The 17,600-nt window shown below is 37.2% G+C and overlaps 1 protein-coding gene across 1 annotated transcript; it reads right to left on the bottom strand.

Annotated features, from left to right (window-relative positions):
• Positions 1-2,657: 2,657 nt before the first annotated feature.
• Positions 2,658-17,600, bottom strand: LOC135630748 (probable polygalacturonase). The gene is made up of 5 exons (XM_065137912.1): positions 17,350-17,600; positions 16,931-16,970; positions 4,504-5,015; positions 3,451-3,521; positions 2,658-3,361 (listed from the first exon to the last, which is right to left on the bottom strand). The coding sequence occupies exons 1-5, from the start codon at positions 17,598-17,600 to the stop codon at positions 2,658-2,660; spliced, it is 1,578 nt and encodes a 525-aa protein (XP_064993984.1).

Here is a 17,600-nt window from a genome sequence, read left to right as displayed (position 1 = left end):
ATAGAATTCACAGGGTCAGTTCAACAGAAAACTAGGCAGGCATTTGGACTCTAAATCTTTCAATCTAGGTATTAAATGAAAGATCTATGTCTCTAGTTTAAAATGAAATAAGTTTGGAATAAATCAATGTATCCAATAGGGACTTATAGGCAGTTCAGTATCAAAAGGTCAGAAATTACGATCCCTATTTTACAGAATTCGTAGGCTTATTTGAAACAGAAGTTTGGAAAGACAAACTTACTCCGAATTCTTAAAATAAGCTAACGAAAGAAAGGTTTATGAGTCTATATTCAAATCAAATAAGTTTTGTCCAAATCAGAGGTTAGTGCATAAATTTATAACCATAACAAGGTAGAAAGGTCAGAATCTCAGAAGTTTCATAGATTCAAATCGTTATGTCTAAACAGGAGATATATCAAATACAAGGCTAGAACAATTCAAAGTTCCTCATATTTAAAGCAAATGTAGAGATAAAATTGTAGTAAGGAAAGGCTAGGACACTTACAATAGGAAAGATTAGAAAGCGTGCAATAGGAAGGATCGAAACACTTGCAATAGAAAGGATCGGAACACTTGCAATAAAAAATATTAGAAAGCTTGCAAAAGGAAGGAGGAATGGGAACAAGAAACAAGAGATGTAGATGAATGGAAGTTTAACTTCTAATGAAGCACTTCTCATGATTTAATTGATTTATTTTATTCATTTCCTACATGCAGAGGAAGAGGACATTAATTTCAAATAAAATAAAAATAGATTTACTCTACCCATTTTTGTCTTCCAAGATAGATTAACTAATTAAAAATATATATATATTGACATGTATTTTTATTGACCGATCAGAATTACATTCTAAGACCAATAATTGTCTCAAAAGATCCAATATACACATCTTATTGGACTAACCATGGGACCCTCGGCCGTGACACCCGAGGCATTCGTCAACCTGACCAAACAAGTGCAAGCCATGGTGGGCATGATGCAGATGCTCGCTCCGCTCATTCCTCATATCGTGTGGGCTAGCGGCTCCCCCAACTGACTCGACCAGACATAGGCCGAGTGGGTAGCATGTCGGGATGGGGGAAGCCCGAGAGCAAGCAACGAACCCGAGAGGTTCACCCGAGCAGAGCATACCCGCACTCTACTAAGTCACACTACCCCACTTCGAGCCTGACACCGTATCGTTTGACTTGGTGGACGACTTGCTCAGGGCCCAGTTGTCCCGGGTCAACCAACGCCTGGACGAGTTCTAGCGCGAGTTCCAAAAATCACCGAGCGAGTCTAGCGAAGGCGGCTCAGGCAGGTCCCATTTCACACAGGAAGTACAGGACAAGTCGGTACCCCTCAACTTCAGGCTGTCGGTATAGGAGACATATGACGACGGTTCCGATCCTGCGGAGCATGTCTCCGCATTTCGGGCTCAGATGGCCCTCTATGGCACCTTTGATGCATTGATATGTTGGGCATTTCCGACCACCCTGAGGGGACCGGTACGAGCGTGATTCAGCCGACTACGCCAATCTTCGGTCTTGTCCTTTCACCAGCTCACCAAGGAGTTCGAGCAGAATTTCCTCACCAACGTGCAACCTAGGCCTTTCATGGCCACCCTGCGAACTTCCTCTTAATATAGTATCGTTCTAGTCAAGTTTTTTTGTTATTGGGATATGTGAATTCTTATGGATCCACCCCCTGAAGGAACCAAATATGATAATTTTTTATCATTCGGCTCGAGCAAGAACGAAATGAATGGCAAAAATAGATTCGTATAAAATCTACTTTTCATACATATCTTCACGTATCATATATAAAGACTCTATGCAAGAAATGATTTACTAAATTCTATTTTCTAGTGTTGCAACTATTTATTGCAACTAATTTAGTTCTTATAGGTAAATGCTCGATATCCAAGTCGGCTTATAAATTTGATCATAATCAAGTGTATTTTGGATTGCCTCATATTTTTTGATTGGTGTTTATCCCCTTAATATCTTTATTTTTTTACGTACAAAATATTTACTTGTTACTAATAAAGTCCAACCTATGTTCTTCCTTAGATCTCTTATTTCACTCTGATAGTGTTATAGATTTGGATCGATGAAGAGGAAATGAATATGTTTCCATACTGTAAATAAGGAAGTGGAATAAATGGAATATCGAATCATCCCACCTCACTTATTTTATTCTATAGGATCTAACGAAGCCTGTTCATGCATAACATGATTCAGATATGATCATAGAAAAAGTTCTCCTCAAATAAATCGACCTGTCCTCTACAACATAGGTTGCTTACGTGGTATTTAAAAGTGAAGATACATTGGGTTATGAATTCAAATGTTAGGGATAAAATCAATCGTTTTAGTGACAATCATAAGTCATCCTCTCTTTGAAAAATTCATTTCTAACTATTCGTATCAAATAAAGAATATAACACTTCCAAGTTGAAGAAAAGTATTCAAATAAATAACATGTCTTATTTTTTCAATAATCCATATTTATAGCAATGAAATATTATTGGATATTTCATCTGCCTTTGTTCCTCCCAAGTATGATATATGATCAATTACATCTGCCTTTGTTCAAGGCAAACATTTTAATCTGCCAAGCTTCAGGACATCATAGGTTATGCCATTAAACCATGAGTTGTAGAAAGCATCTCAACTCATGGTTTGGCTCTCTGATAAGCACACTCCTCTAGCCCAACACCATTCACAGGTAGATCATCTTCAGGGAAGGGGCAATGCGTTATACGATCTGGATATTCCGGAATCTGCGCACAGGGAGTGGGCGTCACGTGACTCGATACGCCCTCCACGTCGGTGCAGTTCCAAATCGGCTTCTTCGACTTCACCACCTCCGCCGTCACATTGTAGATGCATATTCCGGTGAAGGGCGCGCCGGGAATCCCCTCCAGCTTCGCGGCCATGGTCACGTTCTCGGCCACCACGTTGCTGTAACTGATATTCTGCACCACCGGAATGGCTTTCGGATCAAATTTGTCGTCCGGGTGCTGCCCGTAGGTGCCCGTCATCCAGAAGACCCACTTCATTGTGTGCAGATTCATTCTTCTCACGAATATGTCCTTCACGTAAGCTCCCCTTCCGATGGTCGTCTTGATCCTGACGCCGGATTCGGAGTGGATGGCCGTGATGTCTTCGGCCCGGACATCTTGGATTCCTCCCGACATCTCGCTTCCCAGGGCGATGACAGCGCTCGTGGGGGAGATGCAGGTGAGCCGTCTGATCACTATGTGTTTGCTTGACATGTTGAATGCAATCCCGTACTCATCCCAACCGCTTTTAATGGCGATGCAGTCATCGCCTGAGACTATGTAGCAGTCCTCAATGCGGACATTGGAGGATGAGTCTGCGAAGAAGAGAGAAACCACCAAAAAGAATCAATCGAAACAGCAACATAGAATCTACAACCCAAGTAAATGTAGGTACGATATCCACCTGGATCGATCCCATAAGTGTTGGGAGAGTTGACCGGTGCAAGAATTGTGATGCCTGAGACGATTACGTGGCTGCACAGTGCATTCATTCACGTTAACATCAGCAATTCATAAGCAATTCATAAGCAATGTTATCCGAGTTGCAGTGTGAGAAGCCATAAAATGGGATTGCAGAATAGAAATTTATGTTATATAAGCTGCAGTTGAAATCTAACTTGTTCTCCCAAGTTTGTAGCATTAATAGAGTTTTGCTGTCTTCAGGAAACCCAATTAGCTACACAGATCTACAAGGTTTAGTCAAAAAGAAAACACTGAGAGATTGGATGACAGTACTCTTTCCTACAAAATATCAAAGAGAGAGTTTGTGTTTTGAGAGCAGTTTTGTGTTAGAAAGTCATCCACCTAACTTTTAGACTGATGGTGGAGCCTAAAATTAATGTAAGGGTAAGGTTCACACTGCATTCCATTCTTATGTTGGTTTCCTCACATCCTTTCCTACCTTAAAGTTCTTACACTCGGAAAGAATGTCATTCTCAATTAAAACTTATTAATTTTGGAGCGTTATCTTCAAGATCTTCAAATTTGAAAGGAAATTTTTTATGTGGATTCTAATCCAAGATTATTGATGTTCACATACAAGGATATGACATACAAGAGAAATAATAATAATAATAATAATAATAATAATAATAATAATAATAAAACAAAACAAATATTACTGTTTTCTTATTTTGAGACATCAAAGTAGAGATACTAAATAGTCAAAATTCTACCATACAAATTGCAAATATTTCAGAAATTAATATTATCAAGACAAATTTAGATTTGTAGTGGCTTAGTTCACTTCTTTTCCCTCATCAGTCCAAAGCGGTGACTATGCACATCGGATTAGACTTGTGAATTCTCCTTGGAGATGAGATGAAGGAAACGTTAGAATAGTATACACTCGCTATGTAACGTTCTGGTGGGGCTCACTAGTGATGAATCTATTCTTCATTGTCACCGTTCATCTGGCGAGAGCTGTCAGATGAACGGACTCGATGGGAAGGGCTACTAGCCATAATCACCACCGAGGATGAAGGCAACGTGAATGATAGAGGCGATGGTAATGGCAAACATGCCGTGAACGATTATGAACATGCACTCTACATCGAAATAGATGGAGGAGAAGGTGGGGGAAGGGGGCGGAGGAGGGAGGCGGACCTGAGTGGCGAGGATGACGACGTCGTGGTCGAGGAAGAGGGTGAAGTGGTCGGCGAGGTTGAAGGGCCCGGTGAGCCACCGACCGGCCGGCACCACTAGCATCGCGCCGCCATCGTACGCCACCTTACTGAGGTTGGCCACGGCCGCCGCAAAGGCCGCCGTGTTGGAGGTCACCCCGTCGCCCACCCCGCCGAAGTCCGTTAGGCTGGCCACGTGGGCCCGGCATCCTCCTGCCCCCGCCGTCGCGTAGTGGAAGGCTTCTAGCTCCGCCGCACCACCTGCCCGCCGGTGGTGGCGATGGCCCTCAGCGATCCCTATGAACGCCGCTGTTACCACCGTCCACAGCACTAAAATCATCAACACCTGCACGTAACCAAGAAAAGTTGGAGTTTGAAGGATTAAAGCTTTGAGATAGGATTACTGGGAAAAAGAAAATAAAAGGAGAAGAGGTGTTACACGGAATATTGGCTGCGAGTGCTCCATTGTCAGAGAGATGTGTTGGAGACAGAATGCTTCCACGGCTCGGCTCTTGTTCTATATATAGAGAGAGATGGAGAGAGAGAGAGAGAGAGAGAGAGAGAGAGAGAGAGAGAGGAAGGCTAATTATAAATTATGTTATGTAATTAGTTAATTTCAGTATGTTGATTCGAGCTAATTATAGATTATTTATACTGCAAACTAGAGTATTCATAACTTTAGATAGTTATATTATCCTTGGTTGAAAATAACATGTTTGTTGAGACAGTATGGTCTGGTCTCTCCTTTAAAATGTGATTTGTCCTACTCCAATGATATATTTTAGTTGACATATTATTGAGCAACACATAAGTCTTTTGTTACCACAATAATAAAATCGTAAAGTCTTAATCATTTGTACTTGACAAAAGCTATCATAAATTAATCTGTCTCTCTGCTCTAATAAACTTAAATGGATTGATTATCATCATATTAAGATTAATTTGTTTCAAGTTGGCCCTTATAGGCTTGTATGTTACTTTCTTAATCATGACACTAGACCTATTTGTTATCATTATAATATCTTCAGCCCTATTTGTTATCATTATAATGTTTTGGCTTAACCCTTTGGCATATTTTTTTTTCTGAAATTATTGTTATTCTAACAATACGTTGAACCATATCATGGGAAATTCTTTTTTAATTGATTATTACATTATCTGATATAGTAGCCTTGTAACTAATATCACATCCAACGAGGGTAAATTGCAAGATTATACCTTTTTAATACTTATTTTTTTTTATTGAACTTCTGAATCTAAGTCGTCGTATGAAAAAATATATATAAAGAGTGAAAAAAGAGAATCTAGTTCTCTTTTTAGATTGACATATAGTCGGTTTTAGATTCGAAGATGGTGTCATTATAGATTTCATAAAGTTCTTTCCAGGTGACATCGAAAGATATGCATTGTAGTTCCGATATATAATTATTTAATTTTAATTCTGAATTAATTTTTTTTCATATTATATATAGCATATTACAGATTTTATGTTTACAATTGATATCAGAACCCAAGTTCTTGAGATTAAATACCTTAGATATTTTATTTTCTAATTTATGATGCATAAATTATTCATGTATATTATCAATTTAAATTCTTGTCTAAATGTGAAAAAAAAATTTCATTGGTGCTCACATCATCTGATACAGTAGCCTTGTATAATATAGCGTCTTTCCATAACTTGCAGGTCTTACATCAGATTGCACCCTTTTAACACTTTCATTTTTTGTTGGACTTCTATAATGTTTTATGTAGGATATATTTTAATGGCGAGACTGCCTTGCATGTTGATCCTTTTACTTAGCTTGTGATTAGATTGGATCACCCAAGTTCTTGCTCCATGATAGGCATTTTTTCTTCTTTCTTTGTGGCAATATCACTTTCGTTGAGAAGTTATGACATGGTTCATTTTTATGTTTTAGTTTAAATTTATTTTTCTTTCTTACCTGGCTTTCTTGACTAACATTATTTGCCCCACTTCTTATATCATGACATTATAGTTTATACCATTAAGGCATGAACTATAATGTGATGATATAATGATTAGTGGCAATTGCTAGTCATATTATGAGCCATTTGTAGAAGTGGTATATAATTAAGTTTTGTACATGATATAACAACTGATTTCATGAGAAATAAATGATTCAATGATATGATTAAATAATAGTATTAGTATAGTATGATTTGAGAGGAAGTAGCAGGATCCACTAGAACACTACATAGAGGTATGTTGAATCAAGAGTAGACATAAATATTTTTATAATAGTCTTTCATTCTATCCTCGCTTACGAAAGGTCAAGCCAATACCATAGCTATTGCAATGCAAAGGGCTTTACTTGAGAATTAGAAGGAACATGTATCCCATGTGCAAACTCTCAAAAAGTATTGCATGAATATTCTACGATAATAAGTATTGAAAAATTGATACATAAAATTTTACTAAATTTGAAAGAAATTGTATTGAGAAGTAATATATATAGAGTTAGAGATGCATCCATTTGCATAAAGGGCCCTAAATATATAACTGCTCCAGATATCATCTCACCACCTTATGTGGATATAGTTGACACAACACAACATATAACTAACCTGACAGAATCAATTGATTTATATATTAGATTATACATTAGGGGAGATTGTGAATAACTCTCAAGATAGAAGTTATCTTAAAGATGATATATCTATGCCTATTCGAAATGCAAATCATAGTATTTATTCTTATGGGAATGGGAATAAAAAACAAGAGATGTAGATAAATGGAAGTTTTAACTTCTATGGAAGCACTTCTCATGATTTAATTGATTTATTTTATTCATTTCCTACGTGCAAATGAAGAGGACGTTAATTTCAAATAAAATAAAAATAGGTTTACTCTACCCATTTTTACCTTCCAAGATAGATTAACTAATCTAAAAAAATAAAAAAAATTATATTGACATGTATTTTTATTGACCAATTAGAATTACATTCTAAGACCAATAATTGTCTCAAAAGATCCAATATACACATATTGTTGGACCATTTGAATAAGAGTCAAGAAGATCTTATGAGAACCATAGTTTCTAAGGCTTTTCGTGTTTTCAACAAGAGAACCTTAGTTATAGAAGAGACTATTCATGTAGTTTTTAATGAAATTTTTGATTTAAAGAAAAATAATTTTGATGATGATTTTGGTTTTGATAATTTGGATTTAATGAACCCCCCCTAAAAATGGTAACTTGGAGGTATCTTCTTCCGAAATTTCCTTACCCAAGGAATGGAAGTATATAGATGCTCATCCAAAGGAGCTAATTATAAGAGATACATTAAAAGGGCTTCAAACTCATTCTTCTTTCAAGAATTTTTGTACTAACGCTGCCTTCCTTTCTCAAATTGAACCTAATTGCATTGACGAGGCCTTAAAAGATGATTTTTGGATTATAGCAATGCAAGAGGAATTGAATCAATTTGAGAGGAATGAGGTATGGAAACTTGTTCCTAGACCTAGTGACCATTTAGTCATTGGTACTAAATGGGTCTTTAGAAACAAGCAAGATGAATGCGGTATCGTGGTTAGAAACAAGGCTTGATTAGTGGCCAAAGGTTTCAACCAAGAAGAAGGTATCGACTACGAAGAAACCTTCGCTCCTGTGGCAAGATTAGAAGCCATTAGGATGCTCCTTGCCTATGCTAGTAGTAATAATTTTAAAGTATTTCAAATGGATGTCAAAAGTGCCTTCTTGAATGGTTTTATTTCCGAAGAAGTATATGTTGAACAACCTCCCGGATTTGAAAACTCTCTTCTTCCTAATCATGTATTCAAATTGACTAAGGCTCTCTATGGCTTGAAACAAGCTCCTAGAGCTTGGTATGAAAGGCTTAGTTCCTTTCTTATTTTAAATAATTTTACCAAAGGCAAGGTTGATACTACATTATTTATCAAACACTTTGAAAATAATTTTCTTATTGTATAAATTTATGTTGACGATATTATTTTTGGTTCTTCGGATTAATCACTATGTGAATCATTTGCCAAATGTATGAGTCATGAATTTGAAATGAGTTTAATGGGTGAATTAACCTTCTTTCTAGGATAACAAATCAAACAACTCAGTGATAGTATATTTCTTAACCAATCTAAATATACATTAGAATTGTTAAAACGATTTAACATGAATAATTCAAAAGCGATAAACACCCCTATAAGTACTTCGACTAAATTAGATATGGATGAAAATAGTGAAAATTTCGATAAAAAAATATATAGGGGAATGATAGGTAGTCTACTCTATCTCACCGCGACTAGACCGGATATCATGTTTAGTGTAGGACTTTGCGCTAGATTTCAATCCAATCCTAAATTATCTCATCTTAAGAGTGTTAAAAGAATATTTAGATATCTTAAAGGAACTCCAAATTTAGGATTGTGGTATCCAAAATCTGATAAATTCGATTTAATAGCTTATGCAGATGCCGATTTTGGCAGATGCAGGATAGATAGAAAAAGTACATCTGAAACATGCCAATTCTTAGGACATGCACTTGTTTCTTGGACTTCCAAGAAACAAAATTCAGTTGTACTATCTACGACGGAAGTTGAATACATTGCTGCAAATGCATGCTATGCACAAGTTGTTTAGATGAAAAATACATTAGAAGACTATGGAATTCACTTGAAAAACATTCCCATAAAATGTGATAATACAAGTGTCATATGTCTTACCAAAAATCAAATTCAGCACTCTAGAACTAAGCATATCGATATTAGGCATCATTTCATATGCGATCATGTCCTTAACAATAATGTCGTTCTAGAATTTATTGACACAAAGCATCAATTAGCAGATATTTTTATAAAAGTCTTAAATAAAGACCAATTTGAATTCATTAGAAGGGAACTAGGCATGTTAAATTGTCCCTGAAAATAAGCTTGTTTGAATGTATTTTTTGAAAAATGTCTCATCCTTGTTCTGTTCTTTTGTGGAGTTGATTTCATCCTTCTCTTTTGATTCCAAATGATATATTAAAGTACAACCCAACATCTCAACCTATCTTGAGTCGAACACCTCTGAAAAACAAAAGGGGGGAAGAAAGAATTTTTTCTTCTCTTCCGCGGCAAGCCAGTGGTGGCACCGCCAGAATCAACGGTAGCACCGCCTGAGCGCTCAGGCACTAGGCGGTGGCACTGCTCTTTTTGGACGTGGCACCGCCCGAGAACCCCTTTATAAGCCGAGGGGTTAGGGCCGGCGGTGACACCACCCCCAACCCATGAGAAACTGCCTCAAGCTCTCCCACAACCTCTCTAAACCTTCATTCCAACATTTAAAAGCCTTGGAGAGGGATTCTTGTTGGTCCAAGCTCTCCATCTTCCAAGAGATTCTCAATAAGGTAAAATCTGAAATCTTTCCTCTCTTCTCATTATTTTACCTACTCTTTACAGTTTCATCTATCTTGTCTAGATAATGGCTCCTAAGAGATCAAAAGGGAAAAGGGTTGAAGGAGATTTATATTACCAAGACCTTTTTAGATCCAAAGAAGTAGCTCTCAGGTTTCCAAACTTCGAAACAAGAGGTATCCATAAGGGTAAACACGTTGATCTCAATGAACTAGGAAACCTAGAACCTATTAGGTGGTTTGCACATCTAGATGTCCTACCTCTACTACAAATAAATGAACCAATTTATCCTAAGTTAGTTAGGCTATTTTATGCAAACTTATATGTAGATAATGACAGCCTAAGTACTTACCTACTAGGAACACAAATTAGAATTTTTTATCATACTATTTGTGAACTAATTGGAATCACTAAAAAAGATAGGGGCTATTATTTTAGAGGTAAATGGGATGTCAATATAATCGGAGCAACTTACTCCGAAGCCGTCGAAACTATTTTTACAAATCCAGACCTCGGCATAATACCCAAGAGTTGCGAGCACTTACTGCCCTTTAACTTTAAAATCCTTCATCATATCATAACAAGCATACTATTCCCTAAGCAATTTCATCTTGATGAAATGAGTCAAATAAAAATAAGCACCATGTATTAGATTATAACCGGTCAACATAACTGTTTTGGATACTCAATCCGGCAACACATGAAGGATATTATAGCTAAAGACACTATGTTGCCATATGGAGGGTTAATCACTCGATTCCTACTTGCCCATGATATTTGTATCCCACCCGATGAAGAAATAATTCAAAGTGATCGGTATAACATCATCAATAGAAATCTGCTAAAAAGACTTAGGTGCATATTTAGCAAGGGTATATGGGTTAGGCAACCTAGAAGGATTGATCCAATTCTCCCACCAGTAGAACACCCCGAAACACCAATTCTTAGGGGAAATGAATCTCCTCCTCCTAGTCCCTTTGGCGCAACACCTTCGGCTCCTGTTTCATCCTCCGAAGAACTCATTATGGCAGAATTGTATCAGATCAAATCGCAGCAAGAACAAATTCAAATCCAGCAAATTGAAATTTTGAAGGAACTACGACAAATGAATCAAAAAATGGATGTCATATATCAGCACTATGGATTACCTCCTAAGATTAATCGATGTAGTTTCTTATTCTGTTTTGATTACTCTTAATGTCAAGTTAGAAGTTTGTCGTCTTCTTTTGAACAAAAACTAAACCTTTGTTTGAGATGTATTGTTAAATTCTAGATAATTGCTGATTTGTTTTGGAATCTGGATAAATATTTCTTGCGAGATTAACTTTGTATGATGAATTCGAATTTTGTATGATATGATCACAAACTGTGTTTCAAGTCTCATCTCCTTATTTTTTGTTGATGACAAAGGGGGAGAAGTGATGACTTGTACGACTTATGCGTATCGATAGTATGACTTATATGAATTGCAAAAGCTTGTCTTATATACCTTGCAAAATCTTTAAATATATCGCAAGATTGGTTGATCATATGAAATCATTCCTCACATTTATATCATGAAATTCATGTTGAAAATCTTTATCATGTTGAAAATTTTTGATCTCTCGTCGAAGTGAAAATTGTCTCTTATCATTTAACTTGAAAATGATTTTCAATAGCTGAAAATTATGAGAAATACGAAGTTTCGTATTTGCTCATGCTTAATAAGACAACGATAAGTTCAATGGTTAGAACTTATTGATTTATGCTTGAATTCAAAGGGATGGAATTCAAGTGGTTTTATCTTCTCACAATATGACATATAGATAGGGGGAGCTATGTTTAACTCTATCATTAATTGATTGTCATCATAAAAAAGGGGGAGATTGTTGAATCTCGAATTTTGATTATGAAATCAATTGATGGGTTAATTGATCTAATCCAAATTATTGAAGTTAAGTGTGTAGGATTAACTACGATAGCATAAAAAGCATAAAGCAAGGATACCAGAGTCAAGTTCGATGGACGTTTGAGAGTCTGAAGATTCGTCAGAGATGCTGTCGGAACTAACCAAGAAAGATCGAAGACTTGTCAGAACTTTCGGAAGTCTGCCGAAGAGATCGTCAGAGATTCGTAGAGATCACCGAGAAGGCTTGGCTACTCGTTGAATTCGTCACAAGATCGGGAGCCTACTGGGAGTCCGCCGGAAGAAACCCGAGGGCGTATCGGAAGTCCACCGGAAGATCATAGGAAAGCTCGCCAAAACAAAACTCGACGTTGGCCGGTTAAAAACTTGCTTAGGATTATGTTTTTAGGTATGTAGTTCACATGTAATTAGGGTTAGGATCAATTGGACAAGAAAGCTAAATGAAATCAATTTCCAAAGGAATGAAACCAGAATATGTGAAATCGACCAAAACTCGATTTCTATCAGAATTCAAGAGGCACATTGAACAAATGATTCAAACAATCAATCGTGCTCCAATATACTCAAGAAAGCTATTGTGAAAGATATTTCAATCTTATTTCAAATAAAATAATTTTCGTATGAATCGAAGATTTCAACAAAGAGTTACAATAGATTTAGTTACCCAAGATCAAAGAACAAATCTCAATTTTATAGAATTTATAGGGTCAGCTTTAATAGAAAACTGGGCGGGCATTTGGACTCTAAATCTTTCAATCTAAGTATCAAATGAAAGATCTATGTGTCTAATTTAAAATAAAATAAGCTTGGAATAAATCAAAGTTTCTAACAGGGACTTATAGGCTGTTCATTATCAAAAGGTCAGAAATTACGATCCCTGTTTTGCAGAATTCGTAGGCTTATTTAAAATAGAAGTTTGGATAGGCAAACTTACTATGAATTCTTAAAATAAGCTATCAAAAGAAAGGATATAAGTCTATATTTAGATGAAATAAATTTTGTCCAAATCAGAGGTCAGTGCATAAAGTTATAACCATAACAAGGTAGAAAGGTCAAAATCTCGAAAGTTTCACAGATTCAAATCGTTACATCTAAACAGGAGATATATCAAATACAAGGCTAGAATAATTTAAAGTTTCTCATATTCAAAACAATATAGAGATAAAATTGCAGTAAGGAAAGGTTAGGACACTTGTAATAGGAAAGATTAGAAAGCTTATAATAGGAAGGATTGGAACACTTGCAATAGAAAGGATTGGAACACTTGCAATATAAAAGATTAGAAACCGTGCAATAGGAAGGAGGAATGGGAATAAGAAACAAGAGATGTAGATGAATGAAAGTTTAACTTCTATGGAAGCACTTCTGGTGATTTAAATGATTTATTTTATTCATTTCCTACATGTAGAGGAAGAGGACATTAATTTCAAATAAAATAAAAATAGGTTTACTCTACCCATTTTTACCTTCCAAGATAGATTAACCAATCTCAAAAAAATAAAAAAATTATATTAAAATGTATTTTTATTGACCAATCAGAATTACATTCTAAGACTAATAATTGTCTCAAAAGATCCAATATACACATATTATTGGACTAACCATGGGACCCTCGGTCGTGACACCTGAGGCATTCCTCAGCCTGACCAAACAAGTGCAAGCCATGGTGGGCATGATACAGACGCTCGCTCCGCTCATTCCTCGGATCGTGTGGTTAGCGGCTCCCCCAACTGACTCGAGCCGATAGAGGCCGAGTGGGTAGCAAGTCGAGATGGGGGAAGCCCGAGAGCAAGCGACGGACCCGAGCGGTTCGCCCGAGCAGAGCATACCCGCACCCTGCTAAGTCACACTACCCCACTTCAAGCTTGACACCGTATCGTTTGACTTGGTGGACGACTCACTCAGGACCCAGTTGTCCCGTGTCAACCAACGCCTAGACGAGTTCTAGCACGAGTTCCAAAAATCACCGAGCGAGTCTAGCGAAGGCAGCTCAGGCAGCTCAGGCAGGCCCCATTTCACACAGGAAGTACAGGACAAGTTGGTACCCCTCAACTTCAGGCTGTCGGTATTGGAGACATATGACGGCGGCTCCGATCCCATAGAGCATGTCTCCGCATTTCGGGCTCAGATGGCCCTCTATGGCACCTCCGATGCATTGATGTGCCGGGCATTTCTGACCACCCTGAGGGGACCGGTACGAGCGTGGTTCAACTGACTGTGCCAATCTTCGGTCTTGTCCTTTGACCAGCTCACTAGGGAGTTTGAGCAGAACTTCCTCACCAACGTGCGACCTAGGCCTTCCATGGCCACCCTGCGAACTTCCTCTTAATATAGTATCATTCTAGTCAAGTTTTTTTGTTATTGGGATAGGTGAATTCTTATGGATCCACCCCCTGAAGGAACCAAATATGATAAATTTTCATCATTCGGCTCGAGCAAGAATGAAATGAATGGCAAAAATAGATCCGTATAAAATCTACTTTTCATACATATCTTCACATATCATATATAATGACTCTATGTAAGAAAAGATTTACTAAATTCTAATTTCTAGGGTTGCAACTATTTATTGCAACTAATTTAGTTCTTATAGGTAAATGCTCGATATCCAAGTCGGCTTATAAATTTGATCACAATCAAGTGTTTTTTGGATTGCCTCATTTTTTTATTGGTGTTTATCCCCCTAATATCTTAATTTTTTTACGTACAAAATATTTACTTGTTACTAATAAAGTCCAACCTATGTTCTTCCTTAGATCTCTTATTTCATTCTGATAGTGTTATAGATTTGGATAGATGAAGAGGAAATGAATATGTTTCCATACTGTAAATAAGGAAGTGGAATAAATACAATATTGAATCATCGGAGCATATCAATAATGAATGAAACATTTCGGAGCTTATCAACGGCGTATGAAATGTTTCAGAGCATATCAATGACAAATGGAACATTTCGGAACATATCAATGGCATATAGAATATTTCAAAGCATATCAATGGCGTAGGAACATTTCAGAGGCATAGGGAGCATTTCGGAACATATCAATAGTGTAGGAAATATTTCAGAACATATCAACGGCATATAAACCATTTCAGAGCATATCAATGAACGAATACAAAATAGAAGCTAAAACGTCGTATTTGACGTTGCATTCATATCTTTCTTATCCAAAGCACATACATAAATACATAACCAAAGCTCTGAATATCATATCATACATACAGAAAGTGTAGTGGGACCACAGACAGAATGTGATTCATTCATTTCTAAATGATCACCAAACAGAAGTCTCCCACATTTTGGAGCTCCATCCACCCACATCTAGGTGAAGTCAGAGGGGTTCCGGTAGAGCATCGCAGGCTCTATGCATAACTCCCTTTACCATTTTTGGTAAAGGTTTACAGTATCCCACAAACACCAAAGTACAAAAGGACAGTATGAACAATAAATAGCACATATCGGAAGCACATGCAAAACAACAAAATGTACATGCGCCTTTACGAGTCAATACGATGCAAGTATAATCTTTCACAAAAGTATTCATATTTGAAAGGAAATGAAAGCAAGAGCATTCAAGAATTCCTAGCAATCACATATAACTCAATTCAAATAAGAAGGCTAGATAGAATTTAGTGTCCAAAGGAATGAAAATGGAGGCACATATCGAAAGCAAATGTGGAACAATGGGATATACATGTGCCTATATGAGTTAATACGATATAGAATAAACGTTACACAATAGTTTTCAAGAATGCAAATAATTTTAAGGACAAGAGCATACAAGAATTCAAAGCAGTAATATAAAGCTCAATTGGACAAGAAAGCTAAATGAAATCAATTTCCAAAGGAATAAAACCAGAATATGTGAAATTGACCAAAGCTCGATTTCTAGCAGAATTCAAGAGGCACATTAAACAAATGATTCAAACTATCAATCATGCTCCAATATACTCAAGAAAGCTATTGTGAAAGATATTTCAATCTTATTTCAAATAAAATAATTTTTGTATGAATCGAAGTTTTCAATAAAGAGTTACAATAGATTTAGCTACCCAAGATCAAAGAACAAATCTCAATTTTATAGAATTCACAAGGTCAGTTTCAACAGAAAACTGGGCGGGCATTTGGACTCTAAATCTTTCAATCTAAGTATCAAATGAAAGATCTACGTGTCTAATTTAAAATAAAATAAGTTTGGAATAAATCAAAGTTTTCAACAGGATTTATAGGCAGTTCATTATCAAAAGGTTAGAAATTACGATCCCTGTTTTGCAGAATTCATAGGCTTATTTGAAATAGAAGTTTGGATAGACAAACTTACTCCAAATTCTTAAATTAAGCTATCAAAAGAAAGAATTATGAGTCTATATTCAGATCAAATAAGTTTTGTCCAAATCAGAGGTCAGTGCATAAAATTATAACCATAACAAGGTAGAAAGGTCAGAATCTCGGAAGTTTCACTTATTCAAATCGTTACATCTAAACAAGAGATATATCAAATACAAGGCTAGAACAATTTAAAGTTCCTAATATTCAAAGCAAATGTAGAGATAAAATTGCAGTAAGAAAAGGTTAGGACACTTGTAATAGGAATGATTAGAAAGCTTGTAATAGGAAGAATCGGAACACTTGCAATAGAAAGGATCGTAACACTTGCAATATAAAAGATTAGAAACCTTGCAATAGGAAGGAGGAATGGGAATAAGAAACAAGAGATGTAGATGAATGAAAGTTTAACTTCTATGGGAGCACTTCTCATTATTTAAATGATTTATTTAATTCATTTCCTACATGCAGAGGAAGAGGACATTAATTTCAAAAATAGGTTTACTCTACCCATTTTTACCTTCCAAGATAGATTAACTAATCTAAAAAATATATATATTAAATTTAAATGTATTTGTATTGACCGATCAGAATTACATTCTAAGACTAATAATTGTCTCAAAAGATCCAATATACACATATTTTTGGACTAACCATGGGACCCTCGGCCGTGACACCTGAGGCATTCCTCAGCCTGACCAAACAAGTGCAAGCCATGGTGGGCATGATGCATACGCTCGCTCTGCTCATTCCTCAGATCGTGTAGCTAGCGACTCCCCCAATTGACTCGACCCGATAAAGGCCGAGTGGGTAGCAAGTCGGGATGGGGGAAGCCCGAGAGCAAGCGACGGACCTGAGAAGTTCGCCCGAGCAGAGCATACCCGCACTCTGCTAAGTCACGGTACCCAACTACAAACCTGACTCTGTATTGTTTGACTTGGTGGACAACTCGCTCAGGGCCCAGTTGTCCCGGGTCAACCAACGCCTAGACGAGTTCTAGCACGAGTTCCAAAAATCACCGAGCGAGTCTAGCGAAGGCAGCTCAGGCCGGTCCCATTTCACACAGGAAGTACAGGACAAGTCGGTACCCCTCAACTTCAGGCTGTCGGTATTGGAGACATATGACGGTTGCTCCGATCCCGCGGAGCATGTCTCCGCATTTCGGGCTCAGATGGCCCTCTATGGCACCTCCGATGCATTGATGTGCCGGGCATTTTCGACCACCCTGAGGGGATCGGTACGAGCGTGGTTCAACCGACTGTGCCAATCTTCGGTCTTGTAGCTCACCAGGGAGTTCGAGCAGAACTTCACCTAGGCCTTCCAT

Source organism: Musa acuminata, chromosome BXJ3-2 (assembly GCF_036884655.1).
Source record: "Musa acuminata AAA Group cultivar baxijiao chromosome BXJ3-2, Cavendish_Baxijiao_AAA, whole genome shotgun sequence".
NCBI classification, from domain to species: Eukaryota; Viridiplantae; Streptophyta; class Magnoliopsida; order Zingiberales; family Musaceae; genus Musa; species Musa acuminata.
Note: the sequence above shows the minus strand (reverse complement) of the source record. Positions and strands in the feature narration are given on the sequence as shown.

Coding starts and splice junctions, on each gene's coding strand:
- LOC135630748 (XM_065137912.1), bottom strand. CDS start 17,600: ATGGAAGGCCTAGGTGAAGTTCTGCTCGAACTCCCTGGTGAGCTACAA. Junction 3,522..4,503: donor CTCGGTGGTGATTATGGCTA/GTAGCCCTTCCC, acceptor TGCACTGTGCAG/CCACGTAATCGTCTCAGGCA. Junction 3,362..3,450: donor CACTTATGGGATCGATCCAG/GTGGATATCGTA, acceptor TCTTCTTCGCAG/ACTCATCCTCCAATGTCCGC.